Genomic DNA, 15508 nt, shown 5'->3' with positions numbered 1-15508 from the left:
TGTTGCTGTTTTTTGTCATCATTGCAGTTGTTGCTATTTGTTTAGTGACCTTCCTGGACTAATCCTATAATGTCTGTATTCTCTGTAACTACTGATGCCTCAGTTAGTTTACTGGATAGCTAACGATTAGTCTGAGGTTTGTTAAATGTTTTGAACAAATCAGCCTCCCAATATTTGCTGAGAAATTCTGCATGTGTTTTGGGATATGCCTGTAACACTCAAGTAATTTAAACTTCTGCCTTAGCTTTTATTAATTGCTTGCCTAGGACCTCAATGTCAGTCAGAGGTGAGAGATTAGGGCCTGTCAGGTCTTTCCTGGGCATGCACACAGTCCTGAATATGTGCTCAGTCTTTTAATTTCCTAGGACTATGTCAGAGCTTCTAAAAGTCCCTTAGGGAGATACCTTATCCTCATATCTCACTTTTAAGTTTTTGACCAGGTCCTTATTTGCCCAACTGCTATTGCCCCCTCAGCAGTTGATCTATTAAACAATTGCCACTGATCATTTTTGACAAATGCCCTGAGGACAAGATATTTCCTGCAGAGCAAATTTCTAAGCTCCAATCAAGATTTTCCAGGGAAATGCAAGACAGGTCAAACAGGGACAATGCTCTGGGAATGGGACTTCTTAAGAAGCTCCAAATGAGGCCTGTCCAGCCCAATGTTGCAAAGCTGCTGGTTTTTACAAGCACCATGTTTGGAAGACTGCTATTTTTCAAGGTTACTGTAGACCTGAAGAGAGGGATATGTGAGCAGTTCAAGTTACAATGCCACAAAGACTGCTTAATGAGGTTCAGCAGTTTTTCCTGAATAAACACTTCTCAGACTGTTGGAAGACTTTGGCTAATTTCAAGAGTTTTGAAAAAGTTGACTTTGGCCATCTTTGCCACTGTTTTCATTGCTTTTATGGAGGATTTACCCCCACTGGATTTTGATGGCTTAGCATAAGTAAAGAACTTATATTGCTATAAGACTTCGGATAAATTCTTTAATCTATACCTGGCCTTAGGCACACAAAATTACTTGTGACTATAAATTAAAGGCTCTATGAAAGTTAAGGGTTTTTGCTGTTGTTGTTGTTGTGTTTTTATTTTTTTTTTAATTTTCATTTAAATCTGGAAAATCCTGTATCATCCCATGGACCAGTTTCTCATCCAAAGGCTTAGAAGCGCCATCTTTTTTCTAACTTTTACCTACATCTAGCATAGCTAAAGGATAGCTAAATTAATTAAGGAAGAAAAAAAAAATCTGTTTTTAGAATAATGGGAAGGAATCTGAAGCATAATCTATTAACCTAGTTTTAATTGAGGCCTATTTCTTTGATAATGTCTGCATAGAAAAAGCACAAGATCTGGAGCCAGAGAAGTCCACAATCGACTCACAGCTCCACTTCTTCTTAGCAGTATGAGCTTGGGCATGGTACTCAGACTCTGTTGCCTCAGTTGCCTCATTTATAAAATGTGTATAATAATTATTATTTTATAGGTTTTTCTTCAGCTTAAATATATGTGAAAGTGCTAAAATATGTAATAAGCACTCAGTTGAAAACCAGTTTTCTTTCTCTCAATAATATGGAAACATTAAGAATATGTAGGGAGGGGCGCCTGGGTGGCTCAGTGGGTTAAAGCCTCTGCTTTCAGTTCAGGTCATGATCCCAGATCCTGGGATCGAGCCCCACATCAGGCTCTCTGCTCAGCTCTCTCTCTCTCTTTCTCTGCCTACTTGTGATCTCTGGCTGTCAAATACATAATAAAAATCTTAAAAAAAAAAAAAAAAATATATATATATATATATATATATATATATATGTACGGAATAATAAGATCGAAGTATAAAAGCTGAAGAAATTCTAAGCACAAAATTATCTAAGGGCCTAACAATTAGCTTTCCAAGAAGAGATTACATTAGGACTGGGATTTTTTTTTTTTTTAAAGAACCCCAAATATAATGCATTTTACATGTGAAAATTAAGATTGTATATAGTAAAATACCCAGTTTTTGGCACATGTGACATGCTCAACAAATGTTACATGAATGTGTTCTTTGATTTTAGTAAAAGCTCAGTAAGAAAGGGTGAAACAAGTTTTGATACTTAACAAGCTAAACTTCATTTATCTAGAAAATTGACTTGTATGAAACACCTTCTTCTAAAACTATGCTGAATAAAGTAAGACTTCAAATTATATATTTTTTAAAGAGTAGGCTTTACATTTTCTTTCTTTCTTTTCTTTTCTTTCTTCTTCTTCTTTTTTTTCTTTAACTGTTTTCTCTTACAGAAGAGAAAACATAAGCCATGCTGGCCAAAAGAGTGTTTTCACAAAAATAAAAGAATTCAGACAAATCAGAAGCGGGTACTCAGTCTTTTCAGTCATTTCGGACTCAGAAATATCTTAAACTTCCCAACAGTCTCTAGCCCTGCCGGTCTAGCTTCTTACGCCTAACCAATCCATAGCAGCTTTCTTGTGGTCTTTGTGTTTTCTATAAAAGTCCAATTTTATGTCCCACTGGTCACCATTAACTCTAGCAGCAAATCTTCCATCTGTTTACCATCCTGATCTAAGTACCTCAACAGAAAGGAAAGTCTGATTGCTTCTTTCCTGACATTTGAACTTTAAAGAAAACATACCAGTGATAAAGAGACAACTGTGTCCAATGAATGTAAAACAATGAATAGTGACTAATATGTATTGGGCGTTTACTACACACTGGGCAATGTCCTTGATATAAGTTACATAATATTATCCTTATAACAGCTCTATGAAGTAGGCACTATTTGGGATTCCTACTTTCTTGCATGAGAAAGTTTTCCAAAGTTAAGAAACCAGGTCGCAGAGCTATTTAACTGTATGTAGAGCCAAGAATAAACTCAGGCAACCAACAGTTTAAACTATGATACTTCAGAGAAACTCTTAATCTCCCATCTCATCCGTCTCAACTCAAAAAACAGAAGCTGCAGCTCTGAAGCACAAGAACTAGCTCATACAACTGTTCTCTCACAACACAGATGTCCCAGACTCCTCCGTCTCCTCTTATTGTGTCCTTCCCGGCCTTGAGGACCAAAAAGTCATCCAGTCAGCTGCCCCCACTTTAGTGCGGCCAGAATCCCACACTGCCAGAGGTGCATGCAGCAGAAGGAAAACGGGAAAGGGAGAAAGAGAAAAGGGTTCGATCAAAAGAGACATAAATAAAGGATGAGAGAAATGTGTTGAGGGGCACAAGAAACCTCAGGTGATAACCAGATAGAGTCAAGCTTGACCAAATGCGAGAAAGGGAAACTGATGTTCCTGATAGAGAATGCAATATCCCATACATTGCCAAATACACCCCCCGAGATTTCTGTGATAACCTGAGTACACAGCGTGGATCAAGGCATGGACTTAACCATTCTGTGACACCGGCAAGTTAGTCAGGAGCTCTTGTAGAAGGCAAAAGAGAACACTATTTTTCATCTTCAGACTACATGGTATGGGTTGTACAGCTGATATGAAGCTAGTTATCAACCAGTGTTTAAACTTGGCAGGTCTTTCTTATCCCTCTCTTGTTAAGACAAGTTTCTCCATATCGTTTAAAGTTCAAAGACAGGAGACAGGAGGGAAAGTCACCTTTTTGCCAAGTGTTCTTATGACTTGGAAGCAATGGACATTTGTTCATGGCCCTGTCTGATTTCTGGCACACAGCTCTGAGAAACACACACCCACTGTTACATGGAAAAGAAAGAACAGACATCAAAGCATCACTTACTTTATTTTTAGATACCATATCAAGAGTATTCCATTTTCTTAAGAAGGTCCAATAGGGGAAAAAAAAAGATGAGAACATCACTCTCATGCTCATGCAATACAGTGATCTAAATAGGTTCCAGTTCATTTTCTGTAGTCATCGGCCATTAGAACACATTCAAGCCCCTTGGTTCCGTCTGTTCTATTGCCAGGGATAGCTCCTTGGAAACACTTGGTTAGGACACAAATACAATGCATGCAAGACAAGTCAGCACAATTTTCAAGTCACTTGCTACTTCCAGGAATGCTAATTTCAGCATTAACTCTATGCTTCCCTTCCCAAGATGTTACCACTGCCATCAAAGAGATCTGGGTCACGTTCCTGGCTTTGAAGCTTTCAGCTTCCTTGAACACTACAGGAGGTAAACCAAGAAAGATAGAGAGAGGAATGCATCAGAGAAATAATTTTCAAGTTATGGGTTCCTCTAAGAGTATCTTTTTAATTTTGAAGCTTTGAAGAAAGAAGAAAAAAATAAAAAATGAAAACTGGCCTTCACCAAAACCAGAGAAGATAAAATCTCCATTTTCTTGGGGCTGCCTCTACCCATAGCCATGTTTTTGGGATTGGTCTCTGTGCTAAAGAAGAAACTGATGAAAAAAATTTAGGTGTGCAGTCAATTCAGAGCCACAGAGACCAACAATACATCAAGATGGAGCTCTCAAAATATCTAGGAAGCAGGAAAATTCTGGAGGGGTTGAAAGAACAGACCTGACTGGGATGTCCAACCATAACCAGGTTGGCTCCAGAATAGGTGTGCTTGGTCCCTGGTCATCAACCTGACAAGAGAGGGAAACCCAGCCCTTTCTGATCCTCCCAGCTCTCCTACCCTGGTTAGGTAGCGCCATTCAGTCAGCAGAGTGGCCTCTGGCACACGGTAGGGGTCCCAGAGGACCGGGGAGTGCCTGGAATCTCAGCCATTTCATTCCTGTTGAGTGTTGGTCAGATGATCTGACTTCTCGAAGTCTTGTAAAATGGTGATAATAAAGCTTGCCTTGACTACTTCCCAAGGCCACGGAGATGGTCAGCTACAGTAACATACATCGAAGTGCAGTGCGAAGGTATAGGGCTAGAAGATACAGACCCTAGAGGATGGGCTTCCTTCAGATTATATAAACCCTGGGTAAAAGAAGGAGCTGCCCCACCTCCCTGCCACCCAGTCAGAGACCACTAGTACCTGAGAAGCTGCGCATGCTCGGCTGAGACAAGCCCTGCACGCTGGTGGGTACGGGCCACAGCTGGCTTTGTGCTGCTGAGCCTCGCCTTTCCTTCTTCTGGAGAAGCGCTCCTTACCCTCAGGTACCCTCCGTCCTCCCAGTCCCACCTGGTGCTGTAGTGGAGCTGGCCCTCAAGACTACAGCTAATAGGGGGTGAGGCTGTGCTTGCATGAGAGCTCAGAGGGGCCAGTCAGAAGGTTGTCTTGAAAATTGAAACAAGAGAAGAGGGGCAGCTTCTCCCAGCAGACACCAGATCTGAGGCTGGTGCAATGTGCAGCCTGTTTTCCATGAAGTGGAGGAAGCTGGTTTGAGAAGAGGAAGTGAATTCTCAAGAGAGGCAGACACTCTGGACCTCCTCGTGCTGCGAGCCGTGTTTCCAATGTTCTCAGACTCTCCGCCCTGCCCCTGCCCCTGCCACCCAGCTGGCCCTTCCTAGGAAGAGATGACCCAGCTAGGAAACTCCTAAAGGAATATAGGCCAGGTTTTGTAACACAAGTCAGATAGACTGACTCTACGTGAAGCAAACAGTAATTTCCATACCAAGGCAGACTGACTCGTGGTCCATTCAAACTGTCATCCTATTTATGGCAAGCGCCCCAATGGATGTTTGCAGGAGGTCATGGTTGTCCTAAAAAATCAACCTCGAATGGCTTTTAAGAAATCCCAACATGCCATTGTGTCCGCTAGGGTTCTGGGAATTTATGCTCACCTTCTGGCATCCATTTGTATTTTCAGTCTTTATCCACTCTTAAAGATAATCCATCCAAAACATGTACGCTGTGAAGTAGTACTTATTTGGTATTTTTGTTACAATGGAAATAAACTTGCATGTAGAAAGAGTAAATAGTGAAATACGGGTAAAAATAGAAAAATGAGAAAAAAATTAAGAACACTGACTTCATACTGGGATACTCACAGGATAAAAAGACTGGAAAGAAATATTTCCAAAATTGGTATTTCCCAGTGGCAAGATGATAGATAATTTTCTTCTTTATGTTTTTGTGTCTTACTAAAAGGTATATATTAGTATTCTAATAAAAGAAGTTACTGGGCGCCTGGGTGGCTCATTTGGTTAAGCAACTGCCTTTCGGTTTGGGTCATGATCCTGGAGACGCAGGATCGAGTCCTGCTTCGAGCTTCCTACTCAGTGGGCAGTCTGCTTCTCCCTCTGACCCTTCCCCCTCTCATTCTCTCTCTCGCAAATAGATAAATAAATAAATAAATAAATAAATAAAATCTTTAAAATTAAGAAAATAAGAAGTTATTAAAAAATATTGGGAGAAAAATGTCTAAATAAAGATTTAAGAAAATAAGAAGTTACTAAAAAAATATTGGGAGAAAAATGTCTAAATAAAGATTTAAGATTTTATTTATTTATTTATTTGACAGAGAGAGAGAGAGAGAGAGAGAGGTGTCACAAGTAGGCAGAGAGAGAGAGGGCGAAGCAGGCTCCCCACCAAGCAGGGAGCCCGATGCGGGGCTTGATCCCAGGACCCCGGGATCACGACCCAAACTGAAGGCAGAGCCTTTAACCCACTGAGCCACCCAGGTGCCCCTCTAAATGAAGATTTAAGTGCTCGAAATTGAGCAATGGATACTGCAGAGCCTCACCAAATGTCTTAGGCTCCTGCAGGAAATCAGCTCTGGCTACAGACTTTGGCCAACTCGGATCCTAGTTGTTCTAGGGGCAGATAATAAAACAGTCCTCAGAACATATAGATCTGACTTTTCGGTACACAGCCCATTCCACTTTAGCAACAGTCATACCTGGAAAGTAAAGTTACCTTTTAAAGATATTTAAAAGGCACATACAAAGGACTTCTGAAAAAAAAAGGCTGGAAGTCCTAAGTGGCATGCTCTGCTTCCAGAGACACTGGGCAAGGGTGGGCTCTGAAGCTTAAGGCAAAGGCGCCCAGCACTCAGAAGCCCGTGGTGGTGATGCAGGACATACACACCTGGATTCTCTCCAGCCGCTGGCACGTGTACTGGGGGTTCAATACATATTTATATGAAAATGACAGTGAACTGGGGCACCTGGGTGGCTCAGTTGATTAAATGTCCAACTCTTGATTTCAGCTTAGGTCATGATCTCAGAGTCATGAGTTTAAGCCCTGCTCCACACACCCCCAAAAGATAGTGAACTGAATAATCATGATGAAATGCATAGATAAGTCAAGAAGGTACCACTAGCTTGCACACTAACAGCGGGGAGGCTCAGAAGGAAGATGTCTTAGAAGAGCCATGGGCTGACTTTAAAGGATAAGGAGGCATTTGCCAGGCAGAGAATGTGGAGAGGAGCAGCCAGAGGTCTAGGCAGACCCAAAGTCACTGGGCATTCAAAGAAAGAGACATTGTATAACCCCAGTATCCCTCAGTATTTTAGTGAGTGTTACAGTGAATAAGTAGTATGAGTACATAGTGAAATAAAAGGCAGAAACAGAAAAATGAGAAAAATTTAAGAATACTGGAATTCATTTTGTGATCCATACAATAGCTTAGCTTTGTGGAAACTAAAGTCGAACTGAGCCTTGAAGAAAGGCTAGAATTTGGACAGAAGTGGAAAAGGAGGACAAAGGGCAGTGTAACAAAGACTAGGGGGAAAAAATGGAATGTGAGACATTTTTCCTTTCAGTGAATGTTTATTCAATGCTTACTCTGTCCCAAGTCTGGGGCTAAGAGCTTGGGGTGCAAGGAAGAGCTCTGGAGGCTGGGACTGTGCTCCCCACTGTAAAGAAGAAGAAATGGAGACTTTACAAAGAGGATACAATTTGGCGGAGGACATGGAGCCAAGAAAAAGCACAAGCCCAGTTTTAGCTGTGTTTTAATATAACATGTTAGAAAATATTGATGAGTTGTTATCATGGTGAAAGCTTAGAGGATATGGGGGACATCCATGCAGCTCCTTTTCTGCTATTCAAATTAAACATTATGTTTTATTTAGGTAAATACCCAGTACTAGAATTACTGGTAGTCCTATGGTAGTCCTACTTTAAATTTTTTGAGGAACACCCCATCCTGTTTTCCACAGGGGCTGCATCACCTTAAAGGCATTCCCACCAACAGTGCACGGGGGTTCCTTTTTCTCCACCTCCTCACCAACACTTATTATTTCCTCTTTTTGATTGTAGCCATTCTGAAAAGGTAAGGGGATATCTCATGGTGGTTCTGCTTTGCATTTCCCTGATGATGAGTGATGTTGAGCACCTTTTCATGTATCTTTTGGCCACCTGGATGTCTTCTCTGGAAAAGTGTCTATTCAGGTCTTCTGCCCGTTTTTTGATCAAATTATTTGAGGTTTATTTTATGTTGAGTTATATAAGTTCTTTATATATTTTGGAAATTAACCCTTTATTGGATATAATGTTTGTAAATATATTCTCCTATTCAGTAGGTTACTTTTTTGTTTGATGGGTTTCCTTCACTATGCAGAAGCTTTTTACTTTGAGGCAGTCAAAATTTTTTTAAAAAGCTTTTTATTTTGATGTGCTTTTGTTTTCCTTACCATAGGAGACATATCTAGAAAAATATTGTTATGACTATCCCTATGTTTATTGCAGCATTATTTACAATAGCCAAGATATGGAATCCAAGTGTCTATCAGTAGATGAATGTATAAAGAGGAAGCTGGTATCTCAACACACACACACACACACACACACACACACACACACACACACAAACTGAATATTACTCAGCCATAAAAAGGAGAAGATTTTGCTATGGATGGACCTAGAGTGTTTTATACTAAATGAAATAAGTCAGACAGAGAAAAATACTATGGTTTCACTTATATGTGGAATATAAAAACAAAACAAAATAAACAAAAAGCAGAAACAGACCTATAAATACAGAGAACAAACTGATGGTCACCACAAGAGGGGAGGCGGGGAGAAGGGCAAAAGGCGTGAAGGGGAGAGGGAGATACAGGCTTTCAGTTACGGTATGAGTAAGTCATGGGGATAAAAGGTACAGCTAGAAAGTACAGAGTCAGTGGTATTGTAATAGCCTTGCATGGACAGATGGTAGCTACAGTTGTGGTGAGCATGACATAAGGCACAGAGTTGTTGAATTATTATGCTGTGTACCTGAAACTAAGGTAACATCATGTGTCAACTATACTCAAATGAAAAAAAATAAATAAAATATTTCTTACTCTTGTTTTATGAAAATTTATTTCTGCCTCGGAGGATAAATATATGAGAGTTATAAGTTCTTGTAAGTGTCCTAAATCTTTTAGAACAATTACTAGCAGGACAGCATCAGGCTCAGCTTAATCACACCAACTGACAACTGACTAAGCCCATCCCCTCCAGAATGTGCTCCGCAAGCAAAGGGAGCAGATCTAATGACCATCTGAGAAAGGTCAGTGGGGCTCCCACCAAAAACAACTTTGTAAAGACAAAACCAGCCTCAGGATTTGTGTGGGGAATACTTACTACACATGCTCCATGAGGGAGAGTTTAGAGACTCCCACCCCGCAGAAGGCCTGCAGAAGACTACTCAGCAAAAGACACATCTTCCAAGAAGCTGAGCTTCACTACTCAGAGGTTGTCTACAATCAGCGTTTGAATTGTTCCCCATCCCTCACCAAGCTAAGTATAGTTTCCTCCCCTGTGAATAAGCTCTTCTGAAAGTAAGGAAACTTTCAGCGAAGGCTGGATTTCCAAACACAAACATGCACGCATGCAAACAATGCTGCCAAAGAACAAAAAAAACCACTGACATTTTTCTTCTGAGATTAACCTTGTGCCTTGTACATACAGTTATATGTACTGTCTTTAGGGTCACTGAAAAGTCATTTAGATCTATAGCAATTCTTCCTTTACCACATACTTTCAACTGTTACTTTTTTCCAAATAAGAGGTGCTTCTTGTGGGCTTACAAAAAAGCTATAGGACTCTAATCAGAAATAACATTAATATAAATTGTCTCTACCAAAGGGGCGCCTGGGTGGCTCAGTGGATTAAGTCTCTGCCTTCGGCTCAGGTCATGGTCTCAGGGTCCTGGGATCGAGCCCCACATAGGGCTCTCTGCTCAGCAGGAGCCTGTTTCCCCTTCTCTCTCTCTGCCTGCCTCTCTGCCTACTTGTGATTTCTGTCTGTCAAATAAATAAATAAATAAAAATCTTAAAAAAAAAATTGTCTCTACCATTAAACAGGAAAATCAGTTTTGCCTTTTCGATTTGATTTCTTTTTCAATCATTTAATTAGAACATAGTTCTAAAGCCTGCATTCATAAAATGCTTTCAAATCTATTTTTGTATTCTATTTGGAGAGACAAATCTGATATTATTATTTGTGAATATATGCTCTTGCTCATAACAGGCTCCTTAAGTCATCTGGGATGACTAAGGGAGGCAGACCACCTGTGATTCTTATTTCCCAAAAAGCAATCCATCCTCTAACCTCACAAAAGCAGGCACTATTCATGCTGTGGGGAAATAAATAACAAATATGATTCTCCCTCAAAATTCTTTTCAACGTGTATTTTTTGAGATAAAGGAGAATAACGTCATTGCAAAATTTGCCTACAGCTGAAGATGTGATGTGGTCTACTTTGATCTGAGGGGCTGTTTAATCAGGGGGCTGACTGAGACATGCTTTCAGACCAAGCTAACCCAGATGAATTTAGTGGTCCTGAGATCATTTCGTTCCTTCCTTTTATCCTTCACACAACATTAGGGTTTCCCAATGTTTTAACATCTCCTTGGAGCTGATGCAGTGACAAGGTTCAGCCATGCCAGCAATCCACACAATCTTGTATCCTACTAGGCTCAGTGGACCTGTTCCCAGCCCACCTCTCACGTGAGGGCAGATTTCAACTTAGCAGAACTGACCAGTGTAGAAAACGTGGAGTAGAGAAAAATGTTAAAAAATATGACTTAAAAAATTTTACCTTTGGGGCAGCAAGGAGGGATAGAAACTTACACCAAATTCTAAAAAATAGAGATGTTGATGGTCTCTTACAGTAACTAAAACTGCAAATAGGGTACTACCCACAGACCATTTTGGAGAAACACTTAAGACCATTCCAAACTACAAGAAATGCCTACCTTGCTTAAACGGGAGGCAGTTCTGTCCCCACTGGCCTATGAAAATCAAGTCCCTAAGTCGGACTACATCACAAGTATCCCTTCCAAGTTCCAGCTTTTGTTTTTCTGGGACATCCAACTTCTCTAAAGAAATTGAAAATAAGAGGCCTCCCTAGTGCTTTTTAATATATTCTTCAACATATAACACAATGTTATTGTAGGCAACTTGATAAACAACGGGAATTAAATGGGGGGAAAGAAGTATCATTCCGAGGTCCAGTGGCTGTGCATTTGTCTCATGGATAAATCTCTGAAGTTCTATTTGCCTCTTGGCTAATGCACTTATGTTCCAGTACACAGAGTAAGCTCTTCGGATCCCAGAAATTTTCTAAAACTGAATACAAACTGCTTCCACCGAATGCTTTTGAAAAATTCTTATACAAATTTTTGTTTTCTTTTTTTAGGGCCCAGCTTCACTATAGCTATGGTGCTCACTCCACCCAAGATGTAGTCTCCTTCTCTCAATCGTACAACTTACTGGGGCTGATTTCTCATCTGCTAAAAACAACAATGATGACAACAAATGTGTATTTGTGAAGACAGGCCTCACAGCCTGTGCTTCCATGTGCACCCCTGATGATACTAATTCTGGCCCCCACAAAGAGAGCTAAACCTGAGGCTGACCAATCCTGCCTCCTGGCCCACTGCCAAGGGCTGTCCCTGTGCAGGGCTTCCTGGTGGTGTCCACACATCAGCAGCATCAGCATCACCTGGGAACTTGTTTGAAATGCACATTCCCAAGCCCCCTCCCTGAGCCACATTATCAAATACTCTGGGGGTGGTGACCAAGGCCCTCAAGTTTGAGAAGCATTGTTGCCTGGCAGGAATGATCAATACACCAATGTTTGTACACTCAAAGCCTGCAGGTGGCAGTAAAGGCCGGCTGGAAAGACAGGAGCAGAAAACAAGTTGAGTTTCAGAACCTGCCTGCCTGATAACACCCGGCCCCAGCCGCCTGCTCAGCCACTCCAGTAAGCTCAAAGGTCATAGGACATCTCAGCTTGGAACAGGAAGCTGACTCACATTCTCACAGCGCAGCAGTAAACACATCAAACCTAGGATTGTCAGGGATGCATCAATATTTAACTATTTTTGAAAGTTTTTGTATTTAATACAGTGAGGCTACAAACACACCTCAAGAATGAAAATGTCAATACTGATCAAAAGAACAAAGATCAAACAGAAAATAAGAAACGCAAAGTATCATGGGCCCTTGTGTGTATCTGAATCATAAGAATGCCCTTCATTCTGCAAGAATGATTAGAGTTCCTGCCCTTATTATCCTACTGAATTGATGTGACAAAAGCAAGAGGATATTTCTAACATAAGGCATGTTTACAGGTAAGCCTTTGCTAGATTCTGCCAAAACCCCGAATTTTCCTTTGATGGCTTTAATATACAGACATCTACAGTGAGGACGTGACCAATGGGAACTCTCATACACCGCTGGTGGGAGTATAAATCGGTACAACCACTTCGGAAAACCGTTTAGTAGCATCTGCTAAAGCTGAACACACAGATACCTAGAAGCAGCAATTCCACTCCTGGGGTATATACACCCCCAGGGAAATGAGTGTCTCCTTCTACCAACAGCCTTTCTCCTTCTACCAACAGCCTCATAAAAGCATGTTCTTAGAAGTATAACTCACAATCGTTACAAACTGGAAACATTCCAAATGCCCACCCACCAGAGAGGAAATAAACATGGAAGTTCATACAATAAGACACACACAGCAATGAAAAAAAACCACCCGAAAAACCAAACCACTGCTAGACACAATATGGATGAATTTTAGAGATATAAGGCTAAGTAAAAGAAGCCAGACCTAAAGGAGTACACACTTATCCAAACAGGCAAAATAAATCTCTAGTGACAGAGGTCAGTATAAAGGCTACTAAGGCTAACAGCAGGCATGAGCTTGCTGGAAAAGTTCGATATCTTGACTTGGGGGATCATTACAGGGGTATATACATATGTATACATGATGAAAATACAGGGGTGTATTCACTGAAATGCACACTTAAATTTGTATACAGTTTATATCTCTTTATAAAGGGAGAAAAAGTTAAACACACACATACACAAATTATACTTGGCAGACTGTCACATAATAATTTTCAATATTCATCATAAAAGTCTAGGTTCCTGAGTAACTATCACATCATCAGAGTATTATCTGCTGTAAAAATAATGCATTTACTGACCTAAATCTAAAATTAATTCCTTATTTCCAATGTTATGCCATCATCGCAATGTATCTACTATAATGGAGTCAAACTTCTCCAACTTGCTCTCCCTAGTCCCAAACCCCTTTCATTCTGACATTTACTGGAATCCATCTTGTCTGGAAACTGACTGACTATCCATTATCCTAAGCCCCTGTAGACTCCGAATGGTTCCTCATCACCCAGGGGGTGGCTGAAGAGGCTTGGCTCCAGCATTCCTGTCTTGATCTACCCACACGAATGTCTTTGAACCACCTTTGTCCTAGCCCCTACCACCACCTGGCTTTCCTCCTGCCTCCTTCCCTCCGCCTACGGCCTGGCCCAGGGCTCAGGCCCTATAAAAAAGTGCAGGATTCGATCCAGTGGGAACCCAGAGGTTGGACCAGCTGCCCAGTGCAAGAGTGCGGGACAGCTAACTGCACCCCAAAGCAGACACTCCAGGGCCCCACTGCGTGCCCAGAGACCGTGAGCCCATGTCGCTGCGAAGGGCCTGGGCCCCTCCTACGGCCCACCCTAGCAGAAGCAAGACGCTCGGTCCGTTTCTGCGCTTTCGCATTTGGGTTGTGAAAACCGCAGCTAGCTGTAACGAGCGACCAAGATGAGGAGCAACAATCTGGGAAGGAATCCCGTCCCGAACCTGGGTCCGAGGGGCGCGCGCCACCACTACGCACCACGCAGGGAGGCGCAACCCGCTGGGGAGCGCGCGTCAGGCCGCGGGGGCCGAGGGCCGACGGGGGGCGTGCCGCGCCGCTCCAAGTGGAAGTCCGGCGGTGCGCCATCCCCGTCCGCCGCTCCGCGCTCTCGGGCCGGGCCCGGCCGGGCGAACAAGAGGCCGGGCGAGGCGCGCCGCCGTCGCCGGCGGCCGTGTTTACCTGGCAGCAGGAACACGTGTTGCCGGGCGCGAGCCCCGTTCCCGCAGTCCATGCCGGCCGCCTTCTCCGGGGGCGCGAGCCCGACGCCTGCAGGCCCGGCGGCAGCAGGCCTCACCCGCGGGGCGCGGGGCCTGCCACGAGCCGGCGGAAAATGGCGGGAGAAGGGTCTATTCGGGGGAGCGCGGCGCGCCGAGGCGCCGCCAGAGCCCGGGAGGCGGCCCGCGGGACGAAATTACTTTCGTTTCCGGAGCCAGCCAGCTGCGCCAGTTAAATTTTTAAATTTAGCGCCAGGCCGAGGCGCCCCGAGGGGTGGCGCGTCGCCCGCCGGCCGGAGAAGGGTCGCGGCCTCTCCCCTCCGCCGCGCGGCCAGTGGTAGGTGCTCGCCGAAGGCGCCGAGTGACGCGGCGCGCAGGGCGGCTGCCCTGGGACGCGGCGGCGGGAGGGGTCGCCTGGGCCCGCCGAGGGGTGGCGCGGCCGGCGGGGAGAGTCCCGGGGTGAGAGCCGGGTCCCCGGGGAGCGGAGCCCCAGGATAGAGGAACCAACACCCCCGGAGGGGCTGGAGCATTCGCGCCCGCCCGGCGGGGAGGAAGAGCCTGCAGCAGGTTCCCTGTTAAGGGCGATCCCTAACCGATCCTAATCCTGAGGTCGCTCTTGTCAGTGTATCTTGTTCAGCAGTCGCGTTCTGCGTTGGACTTAATGTCAGAATATTTTGTTTTGTGATTCATAACGCAATGTAAGCAATCTTCAAACTGGGCTTAGCCCTTACCACTAAAAAGAAGTTAGTGTACGATTTGAGGCTCAAAATACGAATTTGTTATTTTGGAGGATTCTTGGTAACGAGTTAAAAATTGCATTTAAAAAAGTGATGTTTAAAAATCATGAAATTTGGAGATTTAAACTTTGAAAAATAAAATTTTGTTTGAAACAGCAGTGCCTGGTACGTGGTCTTTAAAAAGAGGATAATAAATCCTTCCTTCATAGCTTTAAATAAAGATAGGTCTCCCTCTTCCCTTCATTTCCAGTCCCCCTCCCCGGGGGCAATTACTGTTAACAGTTCATCCTCTGTTCTTCCAAAAATTTTCCTGACACCATACAAGTCCATGTCTTATTTATTTATTTATTTATTTATTTATGTACAACTGGAAGAATATTAGTAACTTTTAATGCACTTCACTTTTCTGGAAGATAGTTAAATCTGGCAGTACTAGATCTCAGTCTTCCTAAAGGGGTTTTAACTTCAATTCCATTTCCCACGGGGGGTGACAAATGCAGTTTAAATTGACTGCAGAACACCCCTCTCTGGCTGAGGAGGGACATCGCAATG

General features: G+C 43.0%; 1 protein-coding gene across 5 annotated transcripts in view; it reads right to left on the bottom strand.

Moving 5' to 3' along the window:
- The window catches only part of RNASEH2B (ribonuclease H2 subunit B), a 63664-nt gene extending 49058 nt beyond the window's left edge, over positions 1–14606 (bottom strand). For 2 of the 5 annotated variants that reach the window (XR_004279128.1, XM_032314660.1), the window contains exon 1: positions 14185–14606. Coding sequence is in view for 4 of the 5 variants with exons in the window: in XM_032314660.1 (XP_032170551.1) it covers positions 14185–14236 (52 nt within the window). In the remaining variant the exon portion in view is untranslated. The remainder of the gene's footprint in view (positions 1–14184) is intronic. The other 3 variants (XM_032314659.1, XM_032314657.1, XM_032314658.1) reach the window with 3 other exon arrangements.
- Positions 14607–15508: the final 902 nt, after the last annotated feature.

This window comes from Mustela erminea, chromosome 15, assembly GCF_009829155.1.
Source record: "Mustela erminea isolate mMusErm1 chromosome 15, mMusErm1.Pri, whole genome shotgun sequence".
In the NCBI taxonomy this organism is placed as follows: domain Eukaryota; kingdom Metazoa; phylum Chordata; class Mammalia; order Carnivora; family Mustelidae; genus Mustela; species Mustela erminea.
This window is presented reverse-complemented; position numbering and strand designations above follow the sequence as displayed.